The sequence below is a fragment of the Myodes glareolus genome, chromosome 8, assembly GCF_982192425.1.
Source record: "Myodes glareolus chromosome 8, mMyoGla1.1, whole genome shotgun sequence".
NCBI classification, from domain to species: Eukaryota; Metazoa; Chordata; class Mammalia; order Rodentia; family Cricetidae; genus Myodes; species Myodes glareolus.
Window position 1 is genome coordinate 9,370,494 of NC_142033.1, and position 15,840 is coordinate 9,386,333.

The 15,840-nt window shown below is 37.9% G+C and overlaps 1 protein-coding gene and 1 non-coding gene across 5 annotated transcripts in view; one reads left to right on the forward strand and one right to left on the reverse strand.

The window, feature by feature from the left end:
• Lin54 (lin-54 DREAM MuvB core complex component) overlaps positions 1-15,840 on the forward strand; it is a 66,917-nt gene that overhangs the window by 21,619 nt on the left and 29,458 nt on the right. For all 4 annotated transcript variants that reach the window (XM_085691585.2, XM_085691586.2, XM_048426844.3 and 1 more), the window contains exon 3: positions 4,252-4,375. In XM_085691585.2, coding sequence (XP_085547711.1) covers positions 4,252-4,375 — 124 coding nt within the window. The remainder of the gene's footprint in view (positions 1-4,251; positions 4,376-15,840) is intronic.
• Positions 14,351-14,478, reverse strand: LOC125396443 (small nucleolar RNA SNORA40). The gene has a single exon (XR_007230807.2). It is a non-coding gene; the product is annotated as a small nucleolar RNA SNORA40 (small nucleolar RNA).

Sequence of the window (15,840 nt, forward strand, 5' to 3'; positions counted from 1 at the left end):
TAGCATTGCACAGTTCTTAAAGCATTGAGGATCCTTCAGAATAGCCCTTAATGGTATGAAAAATGCCCTCAAATAGTAGATTACCAGGGCATACATGAAATGTTTTTCAGTTTTTTTTTTGTCCAAAAAAGCCTCTCTAGGATACCAGAATGCTTAGAAATACAGTGATTCACTTAGGAGAAGGAAAACACAGTGCATTCCATGTTTGGAAGGTTGTCTTTTAAAAGAAACCAGAAGGCAGTCAGCTGTGGCTACACTTGGTAGTTTGAGGGCAGCCTGATCTATAAAGTGAGCTCTAGGGCAGCTAGGAGTACACAGGGAAACCTTGTCTCGAAAAACAAAAATAAAAAAAAAAAGAAAGACAAGAAGGTGTGAGTCAAAGTAGCAAAGGAAGGAGTGTCAGGAACTTGGGAGAGGTATTTCCTCTTAGCTGATATTTACATTCAAGTTTTGGTTGCTGTGTTGGGAAAGAATTAGAAACGTTAATTCTCAGGAACTTTGCATTAAGAAGCTTCAGCTTTTTAAGTCTTGTAACGTGCCGTGTCCTTTCTGCTGTTATTTAATAGTTCATGTTCTCCATCTTTGCTGCCTCATGCTTTGATTAGTTTATTTATTTATCTATCTATCTATTTATTTATTTATTGCTGAGCTGCTCTTGGATGAGATAGCCTAGCCGATCACTATGAAGTGTCCTGTCCTTAGTATTGAAGCCTGTTTTGATTGGCCTTGGCAGTGTGGATCATTATCATGCTCTCAAAAGAACTAATGATAGAAATCAAAGTGATTTTTTTTCATTCATAAGAGCAGTGTACAGTTTCAATAAGTAATTTATTTCTATCCTTTAATTTCTTATTTTAATTTTCTAAGTATTGATAGTAAAAGACTCTGGCCTAACACTCACTTATTTTTATTGTTGTTGGTTTTATAAAGACTGATTCCATTTGTTTTAAAAGTTATGTTTCTTTAAAGAATATATATAACAGAGCTGGGCATGGAGGAATGTGTCTTAATCCCCACATTCAGGATGTCGAAACAGGCGGATCTCAGTCTGAGAACAGCCTGCTTAGCATAATGAGTTCCAGGACGGCAAGGACTATAAAGTAAGACCCTGATGCAAAAATAAAAAAAAAAATAGATAGGTAAAATAATTAATTAAATAGTTGAAATAAACAGCAGAAAACCTAGGAAACATACTAAAATATTTTCTAAGTATTCAGTTGATTTTAGGTAGCTCAAATGTTTCTAATTCAGAAGGAACTTCTGAGACCCTAAAACACTTCAAAAAATAAGTAACTACATACTTATAGTTTTCTACGTTAGTCCCTGTGATACATATATTTCAAGGCCTATATTCATACAAATCTGATTTTTTCCCTCATGTAGTCTGCATCATTGTTTTGAGTTTAGTTAGAGTACTGAGGCTGTTGAGCATGGACAGCAGGTGAGAGTGAAGACTCATGCTCAGAAGTAGTGACGGTATTGACTGTAGTGATGATGGGTGTGTAGACATACCTCATTCCAGATAGCTAACCATAGTCTGTGTTTGCAGTGCCCCATGTGTGAGAACAGTAAGCAGCTAGCAGGTCTGGGACACCGTGATGCTGAGAGCTATTTGTATGAGTTATTGGCTTACTTTTCTACCTTATTTGTAAATTTTTTTCCTTTTTCATTTTGTATTAATCTGCTAGTTTCATAAATTTATTGGAAATTTCTTAAAACTTTTAAGGTTTTCTTTTGTTTAATTTTTTTATTTATGTGAATGAATGTTTTGCTTAAATGTATGCATGTATGTATGTATATATACCATGTGTGTACCTTGTTCCTGCAAATCCCAAAAGGCGTCAGATCTCTTGAAACTGAAGTTGCAGCCTTTATTAGGGTGCTGGGAATGGAACCTAGGTCCTCTGCAAGAGTAATAAGTACTCTAAACCCCTGGTGAGCTTTGTGTATGGCCAGGCAAGCACTCCAGCAAATGAACCCAGGCCAGGCATCATCCCCTTTTCACTTTGATTCCTAAGCTACCTTAGAACAAAAGTGTAAGTAAAATAAGCATAAAGCATCATTTTCAAGGGGCAGGAGAGATGGCTTGGCAGTTAAGAGCGCCAGCTGCTGTTCCAGAGGTCCTGAGTTCAATTCCCAGCAACCACATGGTGATTCACAACCATCCGTAATGAGATCTGGCGCGCTCTTCTGGTGTACAGGCATACGTGTAGACAAAACACTGCATATATACTTAATAGATCAATCATTTTCAGGAGCATGCACAAAGTCCTGCATTCCATATCCAGAACATAAAGCCAGGTGTGGTGGTGCATGTCTGTAATCCCTGAGCTTGAGGGTAGAGGCAGAAGGATAAGGAGTTGAAGGCCAGCCTAGGCAATGTGAGGGCTTTTTTGAAAACTAGTTATGGTTCCTTAATGGATCTGGAAATTGTTATTTTGAACAGTGCTCCACTAAAGGAATACAACCATAAGAGCAAGATGAGATCGTTCATTTGAATAATTAATGTAATTTTGGTTCCAGTGTTTGGATTTTTTTCCTGTTTGGTAAGCATGTAGTATATAATGGTAAAAATCAGGAAGGGGGGGGGGGATACTTTCAAGTCTTACTTTTAATAGCTAAGGTTAGGTGTTTCTAAGACTGTCTACCTCTGTGGTTACTGATACTATATATATGTGAAATTCCACTTTGCTTTAGAGCTTTAGTAAGCACTTGGGGAGTGCTTCCCTTCATGTCTCAGGACTATATCAGCTTCCCAGAGCACAGTGAATTTATGCAGTTGTGTCATGGCTTGCAAGCTGGATGTATTGTTATACACTAATGGACTTCCTTTTGTGAAAATACAATTTTCTCTCGGAGGTATTTGTATCACTAATAAGTTCTGAGTGCAAGAAAGTAACATTGTGAGTGTAAGATAGCATGCTGTTTGTAGTTTGAACACATAGAATTGATGCCTGACTGTGATTAATACCATTTTTGATGGCTTGCCATTGTTGGTCATGCGTACTCACTTTGTCACCTCCAGTAATAAATAGTACGTTAGGGCCTATCAAAAGGTAAAATACTGTTCCTCACACACTAAACACTAAACTTTGAGTTTATGCCAGGTAAGTTTCCGCTCTTTCCTTTTAGCAGCTATGCCTTTGCCTTTCCTGACAATTTCAGTGTGAAAACATCGGTCTTGGGCACACCGGCTCACACCTGTGATCTCTCGTGGGAGTCCGAGGCTAGGCTGGTCTCATTAGTTAGCTTCACAAGCATGACCGTGTCTCAAAAAATAATGTACCACATTGGTACCTCTATCTTTTTTGACTTGTGGCAAATTTTAGTGCAGCTCAACAGTGTGCCCATATTTTATCTTCATATTGGAGATGAATTATAATGTATGGATAGTCCCTTCCAGTAGTTTAAAGTACAATAAATATTATTTTAGTAAATATGCTTCAGACTTTTACAAATCGTCTACAAAACTGTCTTTGTAATTGACTTAAACTGGTTCAGTTCTCCTTTCACTTTCATTTTTGTATTGTACTTTCACTCTTGGGGTGTGTGTAACGGAAAGTCTGCTAACCATGGTGGCTTATGCCTGTAATCTCAGTACTTGGGAGGCTGAGGCAAGGAGAGCCATGAGTTCAAGATCTGCCTGGGCTACATAGTGGGCTCCAGGCCAGCCGGAACTGATGCCCATCTCAAAAACAAAATGAGCAAAAAAAAGAAAGTAAAGAGAAAGAAAATGTAGTTGAAAGTCTGTAATATGTAATAATTTACATCTTGGATCATAGATGAATGTGGTCATACATATGTGTGGAGTGGTACCTCATTGTATTGTACTTTTTTTTTTTTTTGGAACACCAAAGCTTTATTTAAGATCTCTAAATTCAAGGTTGTATTGTACTTTTTGAACTCCGTCTTTTTGTTATTGAATAGCTTCATTGGAAACTAACATTGTGCATAGTATTTCACTATTAAACACTTTTATTATTAAACTTTACTATTTTGTTCACCATTTGCATGTTTCAGAGAGACTAGGAATTTATCATGAAATTAGAGGAATTAGAACACATGAGCTTATAGATATAATCATATTAATATTTTGGTGAATTGATTTGTTTTAAATGTTTTATACATTAATACATAGCTAAATTTGGTAAATAACCTGACTTTATGTACTACTGTGTATGAATCTTGTCTAACTTTCCTTCATAGATTTTTATGGAAAGAGATGTCTTCATAGTTATCTATATGTTTCAGATTGCTAAGAAGCCTCGAACACCAACCTCTGGTCCAGTGATCACGAAGCTGATCTTTGCAAAACCAATTAATAGTAAAGCGGTCACAGGACAGACAACTCAAGTGTCACCACCAGTCATCACAGGTTATATTCCTTTATAGTCTATCAAACTATATGTATGTCTTTCTTTTAGATTTAGAAAAACTCATTCTGCTACTTTAAAATGTTTTCAGTGTAGCACTCAGCTTATTTATTAGTATTTTGTACTCTTTTTTTATTGAAAATAATTTTTTCATACACTATATTCTGATTAGTTCTTCCCAACTCCTCCCAGATGATTCCCACTCCCCTATTCCTGTTTTCTTTCTCTCTCTTTAGAAAAGTAGGCTAACAAAAAGCAAATAAACCAGAATGAAAAACAACAGAAAGCACAAGAAACATACAAATACATACACACAAGACACAAAATCTATAAACACACAAGATGGGAACTTGTAACCCACTGCCTCTGGTTGAACCCTCTCCCCAGCCCCTACATGCAGTTTGTGAGCAGAAAATTGTCATGTTACCAAATGATAGTTACTTAAATATAACAGAATTTAAGCTGTATTACGTCTACCAGTACTCTTTAATGTGACCTAGTTCTTTATATTATATACTTTAAAATGTGTCATCACAAGTAACTATATCAATTTTGTTATTTAACCTTCAAGTGTTCTGTTAGGAATTGCTGCGGTTCAGTTAGTAGAAAGGTTGGCTATGCCTAAAAACCTTCTGGTATCAATTCATGAGATAAAGAACTAATACAAAACAGTGACAAAATCTCCAATAGTGCAGCTCTCCCTGATCAACATTGTTCAGTCTTTGGGTCATTTATCATATGTCACAAGCTAATCACAGGTTTGCCTTGTAATTGCAGACAAAAGCATAGAGATAGATACATGTTGTGTTGCTAGAACTGTTCGTGCTAAGTTCAGTTTGCAGAGATAATTTCTTTTGTGGAGGAAGGGGTAGGATCTTGCTCTTTAGCCCTGGCTAGCCTAGCTAGCTCTGTAGCCCAGGCTGGCTTCTGAATTTCCAGTAGTCTTTCTCTCAAGGACTGAGGTTGTGAGTATTCACACCATGCCCAGCTTAGTTCCTTCTTTTGAATACTTTTGTATAGTGCCTACATTTTTTATATATGACATTTTAAGCTACAAAAGTAGTTGTCCTATAAGTAGTAGGTTATATCGTTTTTTATTGTAGCTAATGCTGTTTCAAAATGTTAAAGATTCTTTTTAAATGAGGGGGTCCTTATTGAATTGATTTACCTATGTATAGCTGGTTTCTCAAAAATAAATTGATCTTATCACATCCATGCTTAAAATATTTATTCTTGGCTTTGACTTATTCAAATGACAGTCTTGTCTTAGCCATTAGGATCTATTTATAGCCTTTTTACTTTGCCTCCTATCAGCCCAAACCTATTTAACTTAAGAGATAGCAACTAGATCATGCTCTCTTGGAACTAAGAGTCTTAGCAATGTTTCTCTTGCCTGGAGTGGCTTTCTTTGCCACCCTCATGACTGCCTTGCTCCTCTCACCTCTTGGCCACTCTTCTTAGACATTACTGAAGTTTAATGAGGTGTCTTCATGTAATTGTTTTTACATATGTTCCAATGAGGATGGATTACTTCTGTCGTGTATTTACCTTACGTTGCAGTTTATTTGTTTTTGAGGGTCTCACTATGTAGCCCTGGCTGGCCTGGAACTCACTATGTAGAGCAGGCTGGTCTCAAACTTGCCTCCCAAGTGCTGGGATTAAAGGCGTGCACCACCACACCTGGCATATACTTAACTATTTTTTTTTAATGTTTTTATTGAGCTTTTTCTCTGCTCTCCTCCCTTTTTCCCCCTCCTCTTCTGCCCTCTCCCATGATCCCCATACTTCCAATTTACTCAGGAGATCTTGTCTTTTTCTACTTCCCATGTAAATTAGTTCCATGTATATCTCTCTGAGGGTCCTCTTTGTTGTCTCAGTTCTCTGGGGTTGTGAATTGTAGGCTGGTTATTTTTTCTCTATGTCTAAAAGCCACTTAGGAGTGGGTATATATTATATTTGTCTTTCTGGGTCTGGTTACCTCACTCAGTGTTTTCTAGATCCATTCAGATGCAAATTTCAAGATATCATTTATTAAAATCATTGTATAATACTCTATTGTATAAATGTAACACATTTTCTTTATCCATTCTTTGGTCAAGGGGCATTTAGGTTGTTTCCAGGTCCTGGTTATAACACATACTGATGCTGTGAACATAGTTGAGCACATGTCCTTGTGGTACCATTGAGCATCCTTTGGGTGTATACTCAAAAGTGGTATTGCTGGGTCTTGAGGAAGGTTGTTTTTTAATTTTCTGAGAAATCGCCATACTGATTTTCAAAGTGACTGTACCAGTTTGCATTCCCACCATCAATGCAGAAATGTTCCCTTTACCCCACATCCTCTCCAACATAAGTTGTCATCAGTGTTATTGATCTCGGCTGTTCTTACAGATGTAAGATGGAATCTCAGAGTTGTTTTGATTTGCATTTCTTTGATGACTAAGGATGTTGAGTATTTCCCTAAGTGTCTTTCAGCCATTTTAAATTCTTCTGTTGAGAGTTGTCTGTTTAGGTCTGTACCCTGTTTTGTTTTTTTTTTTAATTGGAATATTTGTTCTTTTGATGACCAATTTCTTGAGTTCTTTGTATATTTTAGAGACCAGCTTTCTGTCTGGTGTGGGATTGGTGAAGATCTTTTCCCATTCTGTAGGCTGCCATTTTGTCTTGTTGACCATGTCCTTTGCTTTACAGAAGCTTCTCAGTTCCAGGAGGTTCCATGTATTAATTATTTCTCTCAGTGTCTGTGCTGCTGGGGCTATATTTAGGAAGTGGTCTCCTGTACCAGTGCATTCAAGTGTACTTCTCTTCTATGAGGTTCAGTGTGGTTGGTTTTATGTTGAGGTTTTGATCCATTTGGACTTGAGTTTTGTGCATGGTAATAGATATGGGTCTCTTTTCATTCTTTTACATGTTGATATCCAGTTATGCCAACACCATTTGTTAAATATGCTTTCTTTTTTCCATTTGATATTTTTTGCTTCTTTGTCAAAAATCAGGAGTTCGTAGGTGTGTGGATTGATATCTGGGTCTTCTATTTGGTTCCATTGATTCTCTTGTCTGTTTTATGCCAGTACCAGGCTGTTTTCAATACTGTAGCTCTGTAGTAGAGTTTGAAGTCAGGGATTGTGATGCCTCCAGAAGTTCCTTTATTGTATATAATTGTTTTGGCTATCCTGGGTTTTTTGCTTTTCCATATGAAGTTGAGTATCATTCTTTTGAGGTCTATGAAGAATTTTGCTGGCATTTTAATGGGCATTGTGTTGAATCTGTAGATTGCTTTTGATAAGATTGCCATTTTTACTTTGTTAATTCTGTGTACTCAAGAGCGTGGGAGATCTTTCCATTTTCTAATATCTTCTTCAGTTTCTTTCTTCAAAGATTTAAAGTTCTTGTTATACAGGTCTTCCACTTGTTTGGTTAGAGTTACTCTAAGATATTTTATGTTATTTGTGGCTATTGTGAAGGGTGATGGTTCTCTGATTTCTTTCTCAGCCTATTTATCATCTGTATAAATGAGGGCTACTGCTTTTTTTTTTTTTTAGTTAATCTTGTATTCTGCTACATTACTGAAGGTGTTTATGAGTTGTAGGAGTTCCTTGGTAGAATTTTTGGGGTTGTTTATGTAAACTATCATCAGCAAATAGTGAGAGTTTGACTTCTTCTTTTCCAATTTGTATCCCCTTGATCTCCTTTTGTTGTCTTACTGTTCTAGCTAGGACCTCAAGAACTATATTGAATAGATATGAAGAGAGTGGGCAGTCTTGTCTTGTTCCAGATTTCAATGGGATCTCTGGGAATTTCTCTCCATTTAGTTTGATGTTGGCGGTTGGCTTGCTGTATGTTATCTTTTTGGGTATGTTCCTTTTATCCCTGCTCCTTCCAAGACCTTTATCATGAAGGGATGTTGTATTTTGTCAAAGGCTTTTTCAGCATCTAATGAGATGAGCATGTGGATTTTTTTTTCCAGTTAGTTTATATGGTGGATTGCATTGACAGATTTTTATATTTTGAACCATCCCTGCATCTCTAGAATGAAGCCTGCCTGGTCATGATGGATGGTTTTTCTGATGTGTTCTTGGAAATGGTTTGCTAGTATTTTACTGAGTATTTTTGCATCAGAGTTCATGAGTGAGATTTTTCTGTAGTTTTCTTTCTTACTTTGGGTTTTAGTGTAATTGTAGCCTTGTAAAAAAAGTTTGGTAATCGTTCCTTCTGTTTCTATTGTGTGGAATAATTTGAGGAGTATTGGTATTAGTTCTTTGAAAATCTTATGTAGAATTCTGCACTGAAACCATCTGATCCTGGACTTTTTTTGGTTGGGAGACTTTTGATGACTGTTTATCTTTCTTTAGAGATTATAGGTCTGTTTATTTTGCTTATCTGATCTTGATTTAATTTTGGTAAGTGATATTTATCCAGAAAGTTGACCATTTCCATTTTCCAATTTTGTGCAGTACAGATTTTCAAAATATGACCTGATGATTCTCTGGGTTTCCTTGTGGCTGTTCTTATGTCCCCCTTTGCATTTCTGATTTTATTAGTTTGGATAGTCCCTCTGTTCCTTTTGGTCTGTTTGAATAAAGGTTTGTCTGTTTCATTGATATTTCTCAAAGAATCAACTCTTTGTCTCATTGATTCTTTGTATTTTCTTTGTTTCTGTTTTGTTGATTTCAGCTCTCAATTTGATTATTTCCTGACATCTTGTCCTTCTGGGTGAGTTTGCTTGTTTTTGTTCTGTTAACTCATTGGTGTGGGATTTCTCCAGCTTATTTATGTAGGTGTTTAGTGTTGTGAACTTTCCTCTTAACACTGCTTTCATTGTGTCCCATAAATTTGAGTATGTTGTGTGGTCATTTTCATTGAATTTTAGGAAGTTTTTAATTTCTTTCTTTATTTCTTCTTTGACCCATTGGTGATTCTGATGAACACTGTTTAATTTTCATGCGTTTGTGGGCTTTCTGGAATTAGTGTTGCTGTTGAATTCTAATTTTAAGCCATGGTGATCCAATAAGATACAGGGGGTTATTCCATTTTTTTTTGTATCTGTCGATGTTTGCTTTGTTACCTAGTATGTGGTCAATTTTTGAGCAGGTTCCATGAAGTGCTGAGAAGAAGGTATATCCTTTTATGTTTGGATGGAATGTTCTGTAGATGTCTGTTAAGTCCATATGAGTCTTAACATCTGTTAGTTCCCTTATTTCTCTGTTAAGTTTCTGTCTGAAAGACATATTCTTAACTTTAGTTAATTTTTTTTACATTGACTTATAACTTGCTCCTAGTTATAATCTATTTTTATACCTGGGTCCTTGTTGGTCTCCCCTAATGCAGTTAGGGTTTTTCTTGATAGCATTTTGTCTTTTTCCTTCTTTCCTTCTTTCTTTTCTTTTTTCTTTTCTTCCTTCCTTCCTTCCTTCCTTCCTTCCTTCCTTCCTTTTTTCTTCTCTTTTTGTCTTTCTTTTTTTATTTTTTTGAGACAGGTTTGTGTGTGTGTGTGTGTGTGTGTGTGTGTGTGTGTGTAACCTTGTCTGTCTTAGAACTAGCTCTATAGACTATGCTAGGCTTGAATTCATAGAGATCCACTTGCTTCTGTCTTAAAAGTGCTAGGATTAAAGATGTATACAACTACTGCCGGGAGATAGTAATTTTTTGCTCCTTTACCATTTAGTTCTTTAAGGATTACTTTATTTTAAAAAGTTTTCCCAGTAAGGGCCTGGTGAAATGGCTTAGAAGGTAAAGACATTTGCTACCAAGCCCAGAACCTGAGATCAATGTTGCTGAAGGAGAGACCCAATCCTAAAAGTTGTTCTTGGACCTCAAAATGTGCACCATAGCACATGCCTGTGTGTTTGTGTGCATATACACAATAAATACATACTAATAATTTCCCACGTAAGTGACTTGCTCACTGGCATTGAGTACATTCACATTGTTGTACAATGTGTTGTCAGCCCTTTTCATCTCTAGAACTTTTCAACTTGCAAAACTCTAGACTCATTAAAAGTTATTCCTCATTGCTCCCTGTCTCCACACCTGGTACCCATTGTCCTGCTTTATGTAATTCTCAGTGTCCTGTGTGTCTATCCAGATGAATCATGTAGCATTGATCTTTTCACTGGCTAGTTTCATATGCTAATGTCTTCAGGTCCATATCTGTTATAGTGTGTTTAAGTGACCTGTGTGTGTACCAGATCACTCTCTTCTGTTTGTCATGTTGTCACTGGAGCTGTTTTGTCAGTGAGTGCTATTGAGGGAGTGTGTATCTTTAAGACTGTAGAGTAATATGCAAACACTATTGGAAGATTGGGCTGTTATTCAAGGCTCTTGAGTTGAGTATCTCAGTGATCTTGGGTAAATGTATTATTTGTTTATCTTGTGAGAGAGGCATGTTCTCATATAGTCTTATTTAGTCTGGGTGGGGCTCAGAGCTCACTGTGTAGAGGAGGCTGACCTTGAACTGTTGGGATTATAGGTGTATGATACTATACACCTAGTTTTGTTTGTCTTCTTTAAAATATGAGTGCCATCACCTCATGTAATTAATGAGATGAGAGGTCTGTATTATGAAAGCTTCTAAGATGCAGGGTATTTTCACATTAGCATAGTTTATTGTTGTGTGAAAATATTCACTAATGAATTGGATCTCTCTTAGAATTTGGTCTTAGCTGGACATGGTGCCATATGTCTATATTCTCATTTGGAATGCTGAGCCAGAAGGATTACTGTGGGTTTGAGAGGGTTCCAGGACAACCTGGGTTACAAACAGACCCTGTCTCAAAAAACCAAACAAATCAAAAACAAACAAAAAAGTCTTATAATTTACTTTCAAGGTAAAATTACATTGCTTGCATACTTATTTGAATTTACAGAGTTTAAGATGAATAGGCTTAAGAGTTAGATCAGAAAACCATAAATGCCCTGAATATGGTGGCTCATGTCTCTAATCTCAGCATTTTAGAGGCTGGGACAGGAGGGTTGCTGTGGATTGCAGACCAGCCAGGACTCAACAGTATTATCCTGTCTCCAAGGAATAGAAATGGCAGCATCTGACATGATGACCACCAGTGGGCAGAGGCTCCTGCCACTAAGTCTCACCACCTGGGTTTGGTCCCCGAGACCCTCGTGGTGGAAGGAGAGAGCTCACTCACACATATCATGGCCTGTGAGCAACCAAATTCTCGTCACTAAATTAATATTTTTTTTAAAGAAGAGGAAAGTCATAGATGCTGCCTTGAGAAAAATTTAGTGGATTCCTCAAAAAAGAACAACTTGAATTTTAAAGTCTATCACGAAATATTCAACAAGCTTAATTTGCTCCTGTGCTGTATTGTGCAGAGTTTCAGAAGGAACCTCTCCCCGCCACAGCACCAACAGGCTGCTTGTTTTGTCTTCCTTAGAGGGTGGTACTTCTTACCCTAGGAGAACATCAAGGCTTTATTGGCCAGTTAAGTGGCAATCCCAAACTGCCAACTAGGCACCAGGATTTAAACAGCTTGTGTTCTCTGCTTGATACTTAAGAACCAGAGTCATTGTTGAGTTTAAATTTGATGTCCACGGCCCTTGGGAGCCAGCATGGGCATCTGGAGAGTATCTAGGCTTACCTTCATTTTTTACCTGGTGGAAAAAATTGTTTTTTTTTTTTTCCATCCTTGTTTATACTGTATAAGATTCTAGGCCAGCCTGGGCTACCCAAGAGCCTGTCTTCAACTCAAACCCTAAACTAGAAACCTGAAATTCCCTTTGTAGCTCAGGGTCTCTGTATGGGTTATTCCCCCACTTAATGTCCATTCAGGAATAGCACAGGAGTAGAAGAGACAGGATTCCCTCCTACCCCATCCTGCCCAACATAGGACCCACACTGTAACACGGGTACTGACCTTCTCCTTGAATTGCCTTGAGACCAAGCTCCTGGAAGGCTTGTTGGGAGGGAGGTGTACTTCCAGGGTCCTCAGAGAGATAGGTGAACACAGACCTTCACACTCACATTTTGTACACACATACAATAATAAATCTTATTTAAAAAACAAAATTATACACTTAATTTTTGTGTGGGGGTGTATGTGCCCACGCATGCACGCAAGGTGAATACAAGTTCTTGTGTACCTTAGAGTATGTGTGGAGGTCACCATGTGGGATCAAGGACCATTCTCGGGTGCTCCCTCAGGCTCAGCAGCAGGCACCTTACCATCAACCATCTCACTAACCAAAATTAACCTAAGAGAAAAAGTGAAGGAGTTACAGGTGGAACTTAGTTGGGGTTTCCAAAATCCAAATAGGGCTCCCTGAGATTTATTCACAAAATGGAATAACTTTCCGCTGAGGCAGAAGGGATTCACCCCTTCTTCAAGCATGTGAGAGGTCATTATTCTCATAGCTTCCATTAAATATTGGGAATAGTAGCCAATTAATGCAGGGTTGATAGGCGGGGGTATAACTTGGTGATAGAACACTTGTCTGAAATGCTGGAGACTAGGTTTGCTCTACAGTAACTCACAGCTCTATCCCAGAAGGTGAAATCTGTGAACAGAAGCACTGAGTGGGCACTCATTCTTCATCCCTACCTGGAACTCAGGCTACCGCTGCTGAAGCAGTCTGATCATGTGGCTGTGCCCAAGCCCTGGCACCTCAACTGGCATTCCTGTCCAAACTGGCCTCCTGGATACCCAGCTGCTGTCAGGGACTTCCACTCTTTCACATCCAGTCCCTTTTGTTCCTGAGTACACGGGGACAACCTCCAGATGGTGTAGAGAGGTCCAACATTACTCTCAGTGGCCTTATTTCCAGGGGAACCCTGACTCACAACAGTCCTAGCAGAACACCAGAGTTGATTTCTTAAGGGCCAAGGATCTGTGAATGGCACAGTGGACTGCAGGAGAAAGAAATAACACCTTCAGTTTTCTTCCTTCTCCACAGTTTGCTTTAAATTTTAAACTGTTATTGTGTTGGTAGTGTGGGTGTATGGAAATCAAGGACAACGTTCAGGATATGGTTTTTCTTTGCAAAATAAAATGAGGATTGAACTCAGGTCATCAAGTTTGTGTGGGAAGCACCTTTACCCACTGAGCCATCTTGCTAGCCCTTTTCAACATAATTTTTGCCCTTTTTAAAACGAGTTCAATTTAAGTGATTTTTTTCCCTCTAGTTTTAATTATCTTTAAGAATTGAGATTGCCTATATGAGTGTTTTCCGAAGGGCTGGAGAGGTAGCTCAGTGCATACTGCTCCAGTTTGGCTCTCAGCATCCACATAGGATGCACCTCCAGCCGTTCTGGCCTGGGGCATTCACTCTCGTGCACAAATGCATACTTAGACACACAGACAGCTGGAGATGTGGCCTAGTGGCAGGTCGCAAATCTGCCTACACACCTGTATACATTCAGTTTTTTATTTAAAGAAATTAACATGATGAAATTTGATTATACTCTTAAATCAGCTTAAGCAGTCATTAGATCTTGACCAATCTTATTTCATAAACTCACTATTCCTTTCATCCAGGTTTATTTTAAAGCAATCTCAAATACTAAAGTTTTTACCTGTAAATATTTCATCTTTAATCTTTAGCATAAATAAGTATATTTATAAAACCAACCGTAACAGTATCAGTACTCATAAAAAAAAGTGACCTTAATGTTATTTTCTAAGAATCATAAAATACTACTGTCAGTTTCAGTTTAACTGAAATCACTTTAATGTTAATATTTTCAAATAATTAGTGTTTATTATTATTATTATTATTATTATTATTATTTATATTTATTTATTTACTTATTATGTATACAGTATTCTTTCTTCAGTCCAGAAGAGGGCACCAGGCCTCAATACAGATGGTTGTGAGCCACCATGTGGTTGCTGGGAATTGAACTCAGGACCTTTGGAAGAGCAGGCAATGCTCTTAACCTCTGAGCCATCTCTCCAGCCCAGTGTTTATTATTATTGACTATGCTGTTTTTTAATTTTTTAAGTTCTAAAAAGAAATTTTACCACATCTTTTACCATGCATTTCAAAACTCATGCTGAGCAATGAGTTCTGTATCACAAAGGAGGCTTTTTTTTTTTTGCTTAACTTTTAGTATTTGGTTACCAGTTAAACAAAAACACACACAAGCCAGGCAGTGGTGACACAAGCCTTTAATCCCAGCACTCAGGAAGCAAAGACAGGCAGAGCTGAGTTCGAGGCCAGCCTGGTCTACAGTCTTGAGTTCCAGGACAGCCAGTGCTACACAGAGAAACCCTGTCTCAAGAAAAAACCAAACAAAGCAGAACTCAAAAACCTCACACAATTGCTATAATACATACAATTGTTAAAAAATAATAAAAATAAGACCTTTTTAAAAAATGAATCTTTTTTGAAAGATAATACCTATTTAATATGAAATGTTAATACCTAAGACAAGGGACAGTTTTATGAAACTGCATTGCTATAATAACGTCATAATGGTGGTTGTTGAAACTTTAGGATTATTCCTCAGGCATTTACTTTGCAAAGCACATACACTTAAGAAAATTAAAAATTACCTTAGTTTTTAAGTTGGTTGATTGATGGAGTGGATGTGTGGAGGTCAGAAGACAACTAACTTGTGGGGATTGGTGTTCTGCTTTCCATGTGGGTCCCAGGAGTCAAACCCACTGGGCCATTTCACAGGTCCTAAAATGTTTTTAAATTAATAAATTAAGAAAACTTGATTTCCTTTTAGAAACGTTCCTGCTTTGAACGGCTCAGTTCCTTTGTGTAAAGGAGCCGTCCTTGTCTGATCCTGCTAGGTTTTGCATCTTCTCTCTGGCCTCGCTAGTTGAGGTTTGAGCCTAGCACCTGGGTTAGAGGGACTGTAGAGGTTGTTTCCTTGCTGTCTCCACTTCTTAAATCCTTACATCTTCCCTCCTTGGCAGTGGGTTTGATTATCCCACCCTCGATGACTTCAGGCTCCTTTCTGTTGAGAGAGTGCTCTTAGGAAATTTTTGTCAGAAATTCTTTCATAGTGCTAGGCTTAATGGCTTTTCCCCCTTACTTCTGTGTATTTGATGTGGTCAGTTGATTTTGTTTCTTCAACCTGGCAGCATGGGTCAGTCAGGAAAATCTTGATTTTCCTGCCAAAATAATCTCTAAATCGTTTCAAAGAAAAGGTTTTTTTTGTTTGTTATTCATACTTCAGAATTATCTGAATGTCCATTTGCAGTTCAGGGGATTCCTCTCATGGTCACTCCCACCTCAGACACAGAGGAAAGGTCTCTAGAAGGGCTTATTCATAGCTCAGTTGCCAGTGGTCGTCACATGACCCTAATTAGCCTCAAGACTGGAAAGGGTATCAAGCCAGAGTACAGTGCTACTGTGTGCCCCAAGTGGGGGAGCATCAGAATTCTAGTGAAGAGCAGTAGTGACTATTCCATATATTCATTCAAGAAAGTAGAGATCTAGGGCTGGGGCTGACCATGGGTAAAGGTAGGTGAAGGAAGGAGAGTCAGACCTTGGGAAT